Source organism: Oryctolagus cuniculus, chromosome 11, assembly GCF_964237555.1.
Source record: "Oryctolagus cuniculus chromosome 11, mOryCun1.1, whole genome shotgun sequence".
Taxonomy (NCBI): Eukaryota; Metazoa; Chordata; class Mammalia; order Lagomorpha; family Leporidae; genus Oryctolagus; species Oryctolagus cuniculus.
The window spans coordinates 78864728-78880610 of record NC_091442.1 but is presented as its reverse complement, the minus strand read 5'-3'; the positions used below and the strand labels follow the sequence as shown (position 1 = coordinate 78880610).

Below are 15883 nucleotides of genomic sequence, written 5' to 3'. Positions count from 1 at the left end.
CCCCTGCACCCACATGGGAGACCAGGAAAAAGCACCTGGCTCCTGGCTTCCATTGCGGCCATTTGGGGAGTGAACCATCGGAAGGAAGACCTTTCTCTCTGTCTCTCCTTTCTTACTTACACTGTCTGTAACTCTACCTCTCAAAAAAAAAAAAAACACTTAAAAAAAATGTGCACCAAAAGGCTTTGTTTGCCTTTAATATCTAACTTAGTAAATTCTCAAGAAAATATTCCCCAAATTTATATTGCAACTTATCTCTTTTATCCTTGGGGATTCAGTTTGTGCTATGTTTTTTCAGTTTGTAACTCCTAAGTCTGCTTTGTAACATAGTGTTGTGTATGCTGTGTTTTTTCTCTATCAAAGTGGGAAGATCTGCTAGAACAAAAACCGCATCTTATTTTTGTGGTCTTTCCTGTAGTGATGCAAATGTGTGATGAGATGCCTCTAAGCAGAAGCGGTGCTAATATTTACTACTCTTAAGAGGCAACTTTCTTTAGAGATGGAGCTCTAATGCTTTTGTAACTGAAAAGCACTACTATGATCACTCCTGTGCCATAAAAACAGAAAAGTTGAAATGCCTTATTTAATTAATTATCAAGGACTTCTACAAACAGTAGGTGTGCATTGCATACTAAATTAATCAGTGAGCCTAGTTTACAGTTTTATAGAGTAATCATTACTTTAGTTTCTAGGAAGGTCAATTGCCTATGAATAGAGTTTAAAAATCCTCCTTTAAGGAAAACCACCTGGGGCTGGCTCTGTGGCATGGTAGGCTGAGCCTCCATCTGAGGTGCCAGCATCCCATAGGAGTGCTGGTTTGTGTCTCAACTGCTCCTCTTCTGATTGAGCTCCCTGCTTGTGGCCAGGGAAATCAGTGGAGGATGGCCCAAGTGCTTGGGCCCTTGTGCCCACGTGGGAGACCTGGAAGAGGCTCCTGACTCCTGGCTTTGGTTCATCTCAGCTCCAGCCATTGTAGCCATTTGGGGAGTGAACCAAAGAATGGAAGACCTTTCTCTCTGTCTTTCCCTCTCTGTAGCTCTACCTCTCAAATAGATAAGTGAATCTCTATCTTTTTTTTTTTTTTTTTTTTTTTTTTTTTTTTTTTTTTTTGACAGGCAGAGTGGACAGTGAGAGAGAGAGAGACAGAGAGAGAAAGGTCTTCCTTTGCCGTTGGTTCACCCTCCAATGGCCGCCGCTGCAGCCGGCGCACCGCGCTGATCCTGGCAGGAGCCAGGAGCCAGGTGCTTTTCCTGGTCTCCCATGGGGTGCAGGGCCCAAGCACCTGGGCCATCCTCCACTGCACTCCCTGGCCATAGCAGAGAGCTGGCCTGGAAGAGGGGCAACCGGGACAGAATCCGGCGCCCCAACCGGGACTAGAACCCGGTGTGCCGGCGCCGCAAGGTGGAGGATTAGCCTATTGAGCCACGGCGCCGGCCCTCAAATAGATAAGTGAATCTCTAAATAAATTAAATTAAATAAATAAAAGATGCCTGCTTCCCAGATGGGAGTGTTTAAAAAAAAAAAAAATGGAAAACCACTGAACACAGATTTGATCTGACTGAAAATGCTTGGATTTTTTTTTCATGCTAGTATTGCTTCAAGAGGCAATATACATACATACCTTTGAAGAGTCTTGAATCTATAATGTTAATGCTTCTTGAAATCTATTTTTGATAGTCTAAAAGAACTCTTAATGAGAAACAGCTTTAAAACTTGCTTTTCTTTCACAGTTACACTGTAAATTAAATGGTTAGTTTTCTTTCCAGATTAGAACTGTGTCCATCTACGTTTAGCCTTAGTAATTTTTTGTTGTATACTTCTGAAAAAAACTCTGGCCAAAAACAGAATTTCCTTTCTTGTTTCTTGAAAAATAAAATTAACTTGTATAATTGGCCTTTAATACAAATGAATGTATCATTCGTTATAAAATAGAGATTTATTTTACCCTGGACCCAGTCAAAATTTATTTCTCTTTTTCTTATGAATTATATCTCTAATTGTTTTGTTTAGATTTTGAGAAATTTACTATTTCTTATCTAATAATATCTATAGGATGGAAATTATCTGCTAAATTAAAATTTGGCTCAGTATGGTAAATTTTAGGTTCTATTTAATATATTAGCAATAAATAGAAATAAGATTTTAGTGATCCTAACTATCATTTTCTGTTAATGAACTGCATTTGATGGAAAAGAGTACTTTCCTTGGTGCTTCCCATCTGCATCCTTAAGAAGGGTGAAATTAAAGCTTGTTTGCATGTAAGTTGTAATTCATGCCTGATTTAGATTGTTACAGATAATAGTGGATAATATAAAGTTGAGCTCTCACAGTACTTACTCTACACCATTTACTTTATTTTGTTTTGCAGGGTCCAAAAGGTGAAGCAGTTGGGTCCATTACTCAGCCCTTACCTAGCAGTTATTTGATTATCCGAGCTACTTCAGAGTCAGATGGTAAATACAGTTTTTGGCGAATTGGATTTTGGTCTTTATTTTTAAGAGATTATTTTATATGCTTCTATGTGTTCTCCTTGGGGAAGATCTGTTTTAGGTATGGCATTTGCAACAGAAACATTGTGGTCTTAAGTTGTTTAAAATATTCACATTACTTTTTTAACTTTAATAAATATAAATTTATGAAGTACAACTTTTGGATTATAGCGACTTTTCCCCCTGTAACCTCCCTCCCATCTCCCGCTCCCTCTCCCATCCCATTCACATCAAGATTCATTTTCAATTATCTTTATATGATGAAGATCAATTTAGTATATACTAAGTAAAGATTTCAACAGTCTGCACCCACACAGAAACACAAAGTATAAAGTACTATTTGAGTACTAGTTATACCGCTAATTCACATAGTACAACACATTAAGGACAGAGATCCTACATGGGGAGTAAGTGCACAGTGACTCCTGTTATTGATTTAACAATTGACATTCTTAAAATATTCACATCATTAACTTTGTAGATGAACAGAGAAATCTAATAGGAAAGAGATATTGTGAATTGAGTCATGATTTACCAGCTTGCAGATGTCTTCTGCATCCTCCATTGACATTTTAACACCTTTTTGACTTGTTACTGTTCTTTCTGGTAACCCATTAAGTTCTATCATTTTATATATGCATTTAGTATTGTCTAAATTTTATCACTTATGAGACACATATACAGTGTTCTGGGAATTTTTTTATTCAAATACAAACTGTTCTATACTATTCTATGACAATATATAATTTATGAGCCAAATATGGTAAGAGCAAAATTTATTTATATAAAGGTAGATAACTTTCAAACCTTAGTGACTGATAATGGATTTCTTCCTCACGTTCATGTTTCATAGTTGAGACTAGCTTGAAACAGAGAATCTGGTAACCTTCCAAAGTTTCCTTTTATCAGATGATTTTTTAAAATATATGAGCTTTCAATATGAAAATGTTCTACTTGGCTGATATTTCCAGCAGATCTTGAAACACATCAATTTTAAGAATACTTAACAAATGTATATGAACTTTTTTGTTAATATAGGTTTATATTTTTATTTAAAAAGTAAAGCTATTAATGTTTCTCTTAACTAATATGGCAATTAATGATACTACTATGCAGACATTTTCGTGACTTAAAAAACTTTCATACTTGTAAGTAGAATGGATGCTAAGCCTGGAGATAGACATATCAACAACACAATGTTTTTTCAGTGGTTTGTTTATACTAAAGATAATATCCCATTTAGGATGTTTTGTGTACCTTGCTTGGTACCTTCATATTGTGCTACATTTTAGCATTCTAAGGTTTGAAAAATAAAGTACATTTATATTATATTCATTATACTTTCTAATACATGCTGTATACTATTCACTTGTAAGTGGTTTCTAAGTGCTTAGTATTTAAAAAGTATTTTTCAAACTGGAAAAGTTGCCTTAAGAAACCCTGGAAATAATTTATGTTCAAGTTAATTTTGTATTACATATTTCTTGAAGAAATAATGATATGTTTGATGATAACATAATTAAGATGGGTGCCGATTTCATAGTTTAATATACTACTTTGAATCTGTGTTCTAGGAAGGTGCTGGATGGATGCTTTGGAGTTGGCTTTGAAATGTTCTAGTCTTCTTAAACGTACAATGATCAGGGAAGGAAAGGAACATGACCTGAGCATTTCATCAGATAGCACACATGTGACGTTGTATGGCTTATTACGTGCTAACAATCTCCATAGTGGTGACAACTTCCAGTAAGTAGATACTGCCACTAAATTGGTTATGATTTCAGTGACCGTATTGTTCACTGGATTAGTTCAAAGGCCTAGAATTTTAGTAGCGTAACTAGAATTGAAATTTTCCTATCTTCCCATCATGTAGTCTAAGATATAGTTTAAAATTTATTTAGAGGCTGGCATTGTGGCACAGCAGGTTAAGCTACCCCCCCGCAACACTGGCATTCCGTTTGTGTGCCGATTCATGTCTGAGCTGCTGCACTTTGATCCTGCTCCCTGCTAATGTGCCAAGGAAAGCAGTGAAGGATGGCCCTAGTACTTGGGCCCCTGCTACCCACATGGGAGACCTGGATGAAGCTTCTGGCTTCTGTTCAGCCTGGCCCAGCCCCAGCCATTGTGGCCATTTGGAGAATGAACTAGCAGTTGGAACATCTCTTTCTCTCTCTGTAATTCTGCCTTTTTAATACATAAATAAATGGCTTTTAAAAAAATTTTTAACTACTATAGTCAGATGTAGAAATTTTATTTCCTTGATTCTAACCAATGTGAATTACTTTACTGTTCCCACATACAACCCCACTAACTAACCATTTTGTTTTTGCATGTGGTGTTCCTTCTAGGAAGAATGATTTTTGTTCTTCCTCTTTCCTCCTGTCATAACCCAATATATTTTTCAAGATAAGTTTCAAATATTACATCATATGTGAAGCATTTCCTGCCTAATAACAGTGACATGTGATCTGTCTTTCTATTGCCGTTCTGTAGCACTTTTTTTTGTCATAGCTCTGGGCTTACTCTACCTGGTATTTGTGGAACTATTTTATGTTATAAATATTTTAACATGGAATTGTATCCTATGGTTGGCTTTATTCCTAGAGGCATGTATTGTTGTTTATAACAGAAAAAAAAAAAAGACTTTGTCAAGGGAAAATGGGCAGCAGTGCAAAAATACTTGTTCAGGTTCAGGGTTTTTTTGTTTTGTTTTGTTTTTTGTTTTTCTGGTTTTGTAGGAAAAAAAGACATCATACTTCCATTCTTGCTTCTTCTACTCAACTTCTGTCCTATAGCTGCTTATTCTTATCAAAATGGAGATGGCTCTTCTTAAATTGCTCTCCTCCTTCTCATTTTAATCTAAGCCAAACACTAAGATTTTTTTTTCATGGAAGCCTCTATTAACTGACCTTTTATATTTGTTTTTTGTAGACCTGCAATCTGGAGGTTTTGTCTTAATCCTGAGTAACTGGAGCCTGAATGGGAGTGAGATTCAGAAGATAACTGATAGGAATGAGTAACTGTTAGGACTCAAGATTTTTCTCCTTTTGCACAAACTATTTACTTAAATAGCTTTCAGAAGGAAATTTATCAACTTGAGATTATAGATAGATTTTCTTTCTTCTTTTTAAAATCATTTATGTATTTGAAAGGCAGAATTACAAAGAGAGAGAAAGAGAGATTTTCCATCCGTTGGTTCACTCCCCAGTTGGCTGCAACAGCTGGGTCTGGGCTAGGCCGAGGCCAGTAGCCATGAGTCAGGATCTTCTTCCAGGTCTCTCATGTGGGTGACAGGGTCCCAGATACTTGGGTCATCTTCTGCTTTTCCTAGGCCTTAACAGGAAGCTAGATAGACAGCCAGGACACAAACAGGCACCCACCTGGGATGCAGAGACATTGCAGGCACTCCACCCTCTGTGCCACCATGTTGGCCCCTAGATTGATTTTCTTAAGCTGAAATTTCCATTTACTGTTTCCCTGGGTTTTTTTTCTTAAGATCAAGCCTGTCAGACAAATACTAAATAGAATTCAGTACAATTACTTAGCTTTTACATTTTTTCATCTTATTGTTGAACTACTTTGGATTACTTTGGAGACCTTCACAGATGGGAGGAAAGTCATAATTCACTTGGATTTACTTGAGAATCTGAAGATCTTGACTTGAGTTTTTTCTTCAGACCAGAAGTGACAGTGAGGTTAACTAAATGATGGTATTTGTAAAACAAAGAAAAAAATCTAGCACAAAGTAACCCAAAATTTTGCTTTTAGAAGATTTTGGCTGTAAGTGGTAGAAAAACAGAGCTCAGACTGTCATCTTTTAACATTTCCCCAGGTTTTTATTTAATTTCTTTGTTCTTCTATTTACTAATCTATAAAATGGGAACTATTACCTATCTTGTAGCATTATATTGAGGATTAAATGAGCTAAGCTATGCAAAATACTTAAAATACTTCCCAGCATGTTGTAAATTCTCAATAAATGTTACATTTCATTCATATTTGTAAACCAAGTATTCTTTTATTTTTCCTTCCAACACTTTTTTAACCTAAGGTTAAATGATAGTGAAATTGAGCGACAGCATTTCAAAGACCAAGATATGTATTCGGATAAATCTGATAAAGAAAATGATCAAGAGCATGATGAATCTGACAATGAGGTGATGGGGAAAAGTGAAGAAAGTGACACGGATACATCAGAAAGGCAAGATGACTCATACATTGAACCTGAGCCTGTTGAGCCCTTAAAGGAGACCACCTACACCGAGCAGAGCCATGAAGAATTGGGAGAGGTAAACATCTGTTGTTTTCAGAGGGTCTGGAATTCTAATTCTTGAGAATTTTCAAATGAAAAGTATTTGTTTGATCTGCTTATTTTCCCAAGAGAGAATATCGATATGATGTCCATTTTATTTTAAAAGTTACATCCATATAAGTCAGGATATGAGAGTGCTATTTTCAATGATTATACCTTTCCAAAATCAGACTGTAAGGAACATTACTCCCTCCATTTACAACTTTATGGACAGCTAAACACATATACTCACACAAATATCAATATTCTGTTAAATTTAGAGCTTATTTTTTTTTGAAGCTTGCTTTTAAGACAGAATACTGCTTGCTGTCATTGTCAGGTACAAAGTAAATTGCAAGGAAGCATGAGTTCATAACTTTCTTGTTATTGCCAGTGCATAGAAGTAATAGGATATAATTTTTTGATGGTGGATATTTTATATGTCATTCACTTCACTGTCTTTTGCAACAGCCCTTTTTATATAAGTTTTATAACTACAGACTTTATTTCTTAATGGGTTTCCACATTTAAGATGCCTAGACAAGTCCTGGAGAAAGTTCGTATTTTTAGCATTAGCTGTCTTGTCCATGTATCTCTGTATCTGAAATATATTTTAATTGTTAATTGCTAAAGGCAGGTGAGGCTTCTCAAACAGAAACTGTATCTGAAGAAAACAAAAGCCTTATCTGGACGCTGCTGAAACAAGTCCGTCCTGGAATGGACCTGTCCAGGGTGGTTCTGCCTACATTTATTTTAGAACCCCGTTCTTTCCTGGATAAACTTTCAGATTACTATTATCATGCAGATTTCCTGTCTGAGTAAGTAGATTCTTATTTCTTAAAATAGATGATACTTAACTACTGTAGAGATTTTTGAGAGTGCTATTTTCAATGATTATGCCTTTCCAAAATCAGACTGTAAGGAGAAGTGTTCTCTCCATTTACCACTTCTATAGCTGCCTTTAATAAGAAGCATATTTAACACTTTGCTGCTAAGTTTCCATTTATGAAGTTAAGTTGAGGGACTAGTGCTGTGGCTTAGAAAGTTAAGCCTCTGCCTGAGGTGCCAGCATCCATACGGGCACCAGTTCAAGTCCTGGCTGCTGTACTTCTTATCCAGCTCCCTGATTATGTGCCTGGGAAAGCAGTGGAGGGTGGCTCAAATGCTTGAGCCCCTGCATTGACGTGGGAGACCAAGAAGATTTTCCAATCACCTGACTTCAGCCTGCTCCAGCCCCGGCCATTGCGGTCATTTGGGGAGTAAACCAGGGGCTGAAAGATTTCTCTCTCTCTCTCTCCTCCTCTGTATCTCTGCCTTTCATATAAATAAATAAATCATTAAAAAAAATAAATAAAATAAAAGAAGTTGAGAGATCACAAGCTTGAGGGAGACAGGAATTGTGCCCCTTACCTAACAACCACCACTGTTTACAGGTTCCTTGGTATATTCCCTAACCTGACACAAGGAGAGGCGATAGGCAGTTTGTGTTCTCCCTCTACCTAAGCCTTCATTTAGGTGCCATCCTATGGTTTATGCTTTGGTGCATACTTATCTGTGTGTGGGCTTCTAAGATGTGCAGTTTACCACAATTAGAATGTCTTGCCAGTTTCTGGCTTTTAAAATAAATCTCTACTCTTTGCATTTAATTTTTCTCTGAAGCTGCCTGTTGATCCTAGGTGTTAATTCTGAAGAAGGCAGGCATAAAGAGGGTGGAGGAGAAACTGTTCACCCCTGTCAGAGCAGTTTCCTAGAGAACCAGTAAACTTTGCAAAGAGCAACTTTGGGTCCATCTTTCCAGATTTACCCACTGCCCCCATTCTGGCAGCCAGTGGTGTTTTAGGGCACTGTGTTTTCTGTGATACTAAGTTCTAGCCACATGTCCTGATATTTTTTTAAGATAGATTTATTTATTTATTTACTTGAGAGGTAGAGTTACAGACAGCGAGAGGGAAAGATAGAGAGAAAGGTCTTCCTTCCATTGATTTACTCCCCAGATGGCCACAATGGCCAGAGCTGCGCTGATCCGAATTTAGGAGCCAGGTGCTTCTTCCTGGTCTCCCATGTGGGTGCAGGGGCCTGAGCACTTGGGCCATCTTCTACTCCTTTTTCCAGGCCACAGCAGAGAGCTGGATTGGAAGAGGAGCAGCCAGGACTAGAACCGGCACCCCTATGAGATGCTGGCACCACAAGCAAAGGATTAACCTACTGTGCTACAGTGCCGGCCCTGCACATGTCCTGATTTTTAAGAATCTGCATCAGTGTCTGAAGTTTCTATTAATTTCAAAAAAAAATCATTAGCTAAATAAAAATATAATTAATAAACTGTAATGTAATATAAAATGTTATCTCAGAAATGTAAGAAAAGGAAAAGGAAAAAGAGTGGGAGGGAGTAAGGAAGAGAATATCATTATGTTGTTAGAATTGTATCTAGTGGCCAGCACTGTTGCATAGCAGATAAAGCTGCTGCCTGCAGTGCTGGCATCCCATATGGGTGCCGGTTCAAGTCCCAGCTGTTCCTTTTCCAATCTAGCTCTCTGCATGGCCTGCAAAAGCAGTGGAGGATGGCCCAGGTCCTTGGGCCCTACACTCATGTGGGAGACCCACAAGAATCTACTGGCTCCTGGCTTCAGATCAACTCAGCTCCAGCCATTGTGGCCAATTGGGAGTGAACCGATGGATGGAAGACCTCTCTCTCTCTCTCTCTCTCTCTCTCTCTCTCTCTCTCTCTCTTTCTCTCTGCCTCAGCCTCTCTGTAACTCTGCCTTTCAAATAAATAAATAAAATCTTAAAAAATTAAATCTATTAAAAACTAACAGAATTAAAAATAATAAAAAATACTATATGAGTATTTTAAAAAATAAAAATAAGTTGATCTCAAAATAAAAAAAACAAAAGATAATTGATAAATTGGAAAGTTTTTATAAATCATATCATAGAAAAAGTGTTAACCTCCCTAAAATAAAAAGAACTCATAGAAGTTGAATGAAAATTATCAAGAAACTATAGAGAGGCCGGCGCCGTGGCTCAATAGGCTAATCCTCCACCTTGCGGCGCCGGCACACCGGGTTCTAGTCCCGGTTGGGGTGCCGGATTCTGTCCCGGTTGCCCCTCTTCCAGGCCAGCTCTCTGCTATGGCCAGGGAGTGCAGTGGAGGATGGCCCAGGTGCTTGGGCCCTGCACCCCATGGGAGACCAGGAAAAGCTCCTGGCTCCTGCCATCGGATCAGCGCGGTGCGCCGGCTGCAGCGGCGGCCATTGGAGGGTGAACCAACGGCAAAGGAAGACCTTTCTCTCTCTGTCTCTCTCTCACTGTCCACTCTGCCTGTCAAAAAAAAAAAAAAAAAAAAAGAAACTATAGAGAAAAGAATGGAAGAAATGATCAGGCAGTTCAGAAACAAAGAAATAGAAATGGCTCTTAAACACATAAACTTTATATAAAATAAGAAAAAATGACTCATATATATAAATATATAAGATACCACTGTGTATTTTTTATTAAAAAAAAGAATCCAAAAGCTTTTATACCCAGTTCTGACTTATATCTTCCTTCGTTCTTTCTTACATCTGTCTGTCATTTCTGCTAGAGTACCTGTATAGTTCAAGTTTCCATGAATTAGAATAAGATCTTCTTGAGAGGTGTCCATTTTCCCAAACAGAGAGGTTACATTTTTCTGGCACCATGTTGCCCAGGCTCTGTGGGTCAATAGACATCTCATACACTGTACAATGATTTATCCTAGCACAGTATCTTTGAAGGAAACCTGACAGTATTTACCAGAATGTTAGACATATTTATCATTTGATTACTGATCTGACTTGTAGTAATAACCCCTACAGATGTAACTCCAGTTATACAGAATAACATATATAAAATACTGTTGGAACAGCATTTTAGTAACATATTAGATATAACTCAAGTTTCCAGCCACAGTTGGCTGGTTAAATCATATATGGTATACCCACACATACATGGGAGAACTCTATAAAGTGATACAGAGGAATATCCAGGATTATTTGTGTAAAAGAAGGCAAGATATGGAAGAATGAATAGTTTGCTATCTCTTTTTAGAAAAAAGCTGTATGCTCATATTTGCTTGTTTATGCTTAAAGAAAAAAATGCTTTAAAAAGGAGTTTTCTGTAAGCAGGAACAGTGTGGAAACATGGTACAATAGCAAAACACATATACTTTTTTATATCACTTTGTCTTTTAAACCGTTTTATGTAGAATGCAAAATAAAATTGAGGGGCTGGTGCTATGGCATGGCGGGAACAGGTAAAGCCGCTGCCTGCATTGCCGGCATCCTATATGGGCGCCAGTTCAAGTCCTGGCTGCTGCACTTCTGACCCATTGGAAAACAGTAGAAGTTGGCCCAAGTCCTTAGGCTCCTGCACCTGCTTGGGAGACCCAGAGGAGCTCCTGGCTCCCGGCTTCAGATTGGCGCTGCTCCAGCCATTGCGGCCAACTGGGATGTGAACCAGCAGATAGAAGACCTTTCTCTCTCTCTCTCTCTCTCTCTCTCTCTCTGCCTCTCCTTCTCTCTGTGTGTAACTCTGACTTTCAAATAAATAAATAAATATTTTTAAAAAATAGGTGGAATGAGAACTCTGTAATGAAAGTAAACAATTCAACCCTCCCCCCCCCAAAAAAAAGATAATAAAATTGAATAGTAAGAGGATTTAAAATAAAATGGGAACGGGGAAATAGGCTGTTACTAATGCATGCATTTGTCTGTATACCTTTTCCACCCTACACCTTATCTTCAAAAATCACATTAGGGCAGGCATTTGGCCTAGCAGTTAAGATGCCCACTTGCTCTCTCACGGTGGGTCCATGGCCCAGATCCACTTTCTTTTCTAGCTTGCTGCTACTGTGTATTCTGGAAGGCAGCAAGCTGGTTGAGTCTCAGCCACCCAAATGGGAAGCCTGGATTGAGTTCTTGGCTCCCAATGTTGACCTGGCGCAGTTTCCACCATTGTGGGCATTTGGGAGCATACCAGCAAATGGGAACTCTCTTTTTTTCTTTCTCTCTCTGCCCATAAAAAAAAGAAAAAGAAAAAAAAATCACCACATTGGACTGCCAGACATGCCTATGAAATACAAATAACTGGCTACATTAAAAAGAGAAAAACAGTTTCCCAATAGAATTCACTTCCAATATACACAATCAATGTTTTGCAAAATTTTCAGCAACAACAGAATGGGAGAGAGGCATCCAAGTCATGCCTACTACAATTTCTTCTTTAAAAATGAAAATTGTTCTTTGATTATCCGTTATATTTTAGAGTTTGTTCACTTTGGAAAGTCAGTAGCATATAAGGGGACACTGAAGAATAAAAATGGGTTAAAACCTTTTCAATTGGTTTAAATTATTTTAACTCTATTCCAGAATAGTTCGTAGTGTGAGATGTGTGGTTTTATAGTAGGGGCTAGAAATTCATACAGTCTTATAATTAGGGAGATAATTTGTGTAGGAGAGTCCAACATGACCTGTTGTCCTCCCCTTCAGGTACTCTACAGCATGCACCAGTTATTACTGATTGCCTCTAACATCAACAGCTGAGATGGACCCAGCCCAGGCAGTGGTGGCTGTTCACTAATATATGGGGCTGAAGAACTCTAACAAAATTGTTGATGAGGCAGTTTGACCACTGCCCATCAGTACAGATGTGAGGCATCACCTAGTACATGAATCTCTAAACCTGTATTTATATTTTTAAATTAAGTTTCTTACGGAAGACTGAGCAACATCGTGGATTATACAGAACTCCAGCTGATTTAGAGATTTGATCCACTTGATAGAGAGTTTTCAAAAACTATGTCAGCCAAAACAGGGAGGAAAAAAACAGATTAAGAAAAATGACTCTTAGAAATCAATTTACATGGTTATTTTGCCATCTATTTTAAGTAGGAATTACATTTTCCAAGTATAACTCACACTCACTTATTAGTTCATAAATATGAAGGAGAATTTTGATATATCATATAAAATATTTAGGTTTACCATTTTGTTTTTTAGGGCTGCTCTTGAAGAAAATCCTTATTTCCGTTTGAAGAAAGTAGTGAAATGGTATTTGTCAGGATTCTATAAAAAGCCAAAGGTACTGTTCATATTTTTGTGAGTTCTTTATTTTATGCAATCCTTATTTTTTATGTAATCTTTTGATTGTTAATAACAATTTCATTCCTGGCCTCTTTTAACTTAGAGAAATACTTGATCTTTAAAAATCATATTATGGGGTCAGCACTGTGGCATAGCAGGTAAAGCTGCCACCTGCAGTGCTGGCATCTCATATGGGCACCAGTTCAATTCACGGCTGTTCCACTTCCAATCCAGCTCCCTGCTAATGTGCCTGGAAAAGCAATGGAAGGTGGCCCAAGTCCTTGGGCCCCTGCACCCAACGTGGGAGACCCAGAAGATGTTCCAGGCTCCTGGCTTCAGATCGGCCTATCTCTGGCCATTGCAGCCGTTTGGGAATTGAACCAACGGATGGAAGATCTCTCTTCTCTCTGCCTCTGCCTCTCTGTAACTCTGCCTTTCAAATAATAAGTAAATGTTAAAAAAAAAAAAGAATCATATTGTGAATGAAATCTTTGAATTTTACTTCATGTAAATTCCATTCACTGTGATTTTTTTTTTAAACTTTATGTATTTGAGAGAGAGAGAAAGAGAGGAGAAGCTCTCATCTGCTGGCTTATTCCCCATATGCGCACAGTGCCTATGGCTGAAACTGGAAGTCAGGTTTCCTGTGTGGAAGATAGGAACTCAATTACTTGAACCATCACTGCTGTCTCCTGAGGTTACATTAACAGGAAGCTGGAGCAGGAGTTGGAAGCAGAGCTAGGAATTGGACCCAGGTTACTGCTATATGAGATGCAGGTGTCTTAATCACTAAGCTAAATGCCTGTTCCTACTGTGAAAATGTGTAAGAATGGCTCCCAGATGACACAGTTGAACGGTTTTTTTCATCAATTATCAAAATGTCTATTTCACTCCAATACATTACAATTAAACTGTTTTAACTGATATAAACTATTTGGAATTTTCTTTATTTCTAATTTGAAACTTGTATGTTTTTTACTAGGGATTGAAAAAACCTTATAATCCTATTCTTGGGGAAACCTTCCGTTGTTTGTGGATTCATCCCAGAACAAACAGCAAAACTTTTTATATTGCTGAACAGGTATTAGAAATGCATGTTACAGAAACAAAACTTATCTGGAAGTTACTGGGATAGTTCTGTATTCTTAAGTATATATTCTTAAGTTTACGATTACAGCCATAGAATTCTTGAACCAAAAATAAATCTTTATTCTTCCCTCCTTTCTTCCTCTAACCCCCCACCCTCTTTTTGGGTGGGAGGCAAGCTCATATTTCCAAAACATTGTTTTTGATCGTTCTTCGCTGGCTCTCCAGTTCCAAAATCTAGTTTAGACCTATTTGTCCAGCATTCGAGATCCTCTGTATCTTTACAAATACATCTTTCTAACCTTTTAAACTTTCATTAACTTAGGCTTATGTACATTTGTATTTATGATTTCAGTCTTCTCTGTATATGCACAAACTTGAAGAATATGACATTGTCTTTCAATAATAGTGCCTTCTTAGGATAATTTGTACCTTGAGTATGAGGAAGATTAGAAACCCCATGTCCTTTTTGAACTTTCCTCTCATACTACCACTTCCTGACATACTACCACTTCTATACAAACAACCTTGATATGGTATAAGAGGGGCCTGTTTAATGGTATGAATACAGGGATGTGGGTTTCCTTGGGAGACAGAAAGATGATCATTGCAACCATCAATATTTTAATTTTACTACTTATAGATATTCCTTTTTGATATAATAATTGAACTTTTGATAAGCACAACAGTATGTTTATCTTCTTATATATTATGTTTTTTCCTATGTTCAATAGGTGTCTCATCATCCACCGATATCCGCCTTTTATGTTAGTAACCGAAAAGATGGATTTTGCCTTAGTGGTAGTATCCTGGCTAAGTCCAAGTTCTATGGTGAGTTTCCCCATGTCTCAAGCAGCTTCCTTTCCAGGGACATGCTGTTTTCTGGTGAGCTGTCGTTCAGACTGTGCTGTGGACTGGTGTCATCAAGGAACTTACATGTTATTTTAAGTATCGCCTTTGCTTAAATGGCCTTTTTTGGCCCTTTGTAAATAGAGGCATGGCTCATTTTCATATAAGTATGGAACAAATATGTGTAAATTCATCACAAACATTACTTATGAAAAAGTAGAATGATTGTCCACTATAGCCCTTTGTATATAATGTATTTATTTTGCCTTTAGCCCTACTAAGCCTTTTTGTGTCATATCAGTAATCTGAGGGATCAGTCTTTCTAATTTAGTCTTCTAATGTAGACTGAAAGAATACTCAGCCCTGAGTCAATCAGTTATGATATTTAGAATTTAACCAAATAACATACCAATAAAACTTTCTGCAAGTACAGGGGGAAATAGAGAAATGAGAATGCTGTAGGAAAATTTAATACAAAAACTGACAATTCAAACAGATCATGGCCAAAGCTATAGACCAGTAGAAATATATAGCCAGTAGAAAATGTAAATGCTTCCATTTGACTTTCTAAAATGTTTAAGTGGAGAAAAATCAAATCATTAAATTTCAACTGCAGAATTTTAAATGTGAGAGAAAAAATATTGTGGTAAAATAGGAGTACTAAAATAAATAAACAGAAATCCAAGTAAACAGAAATCTGGTGACCTGAGAGGTTGGAGAACCATAGACAGGTCTTAAAAATCTAAAAGTACTTCTTGATCAGGAACATAGTGTGTGCCTCTATTTTTCTTCAAAATGTCTTCCATTTTGCTTGATGTTTATTCTGGTTTGTTTAGTTTGTTTCTTGTTTTATTTGCCTTGTTTTCTTCTGAAGGTTACATATATTTCATGTTTGAGTCATTCTTTTCTCACTACACCTCCCTCAATCTACCCTCACCCATCCAATTATAATGTAAATGATTTTTATGAACTGTGTCTTTCCCTTGTAGAAATCTTTATTTGGTACCATGTGTACTTTCTGGGATTGCTTCAGCAGTTGGCTACCTTTTCTCTGTGTTATAGTTTAC

At 37.5% G+C, this 15883-nt stretch overlaps 1 protein-coding gene across 11 annotated transcripts in view; it reads left to right on the top strand.

The window, feature by feature from the left end:
• Positions 1-15883, top strand: part of OSBPL8 (oxysterol binding protein like 8) — a 197968-nt gene that overhangs the window by 152205 nt on the left and 29880 nt on the right. For all 11 annotated transcript variants that reach the window (XM_051846453.2, XM_051846454.2, XM_070052653.1 and 8 more), the window contains 7 exons: positions 2369-2453; positions 4064-4235; positions 6541-6778; positions 7414-7598; positions 12798-12879; positions 13864-13962; positions 14702-14798. In XM_051846453.2, coding sequence (XP_051702413.1) covers positions 2369-2453; positions 4064-4235; positions 6541-6778; positions 7414-7598; positions 12798-12879; positions 13864-13962; positions 14702-14798 — 958 coding nt within the window. The remainder of the gene's footprint in view (positions 1-2368; positions 2454-4063; positions 4236-6540; positions 6779-7413; positions 7599-12797; positions 12880-13863; positions 13963-14701; positions 14799-15883) is intronic.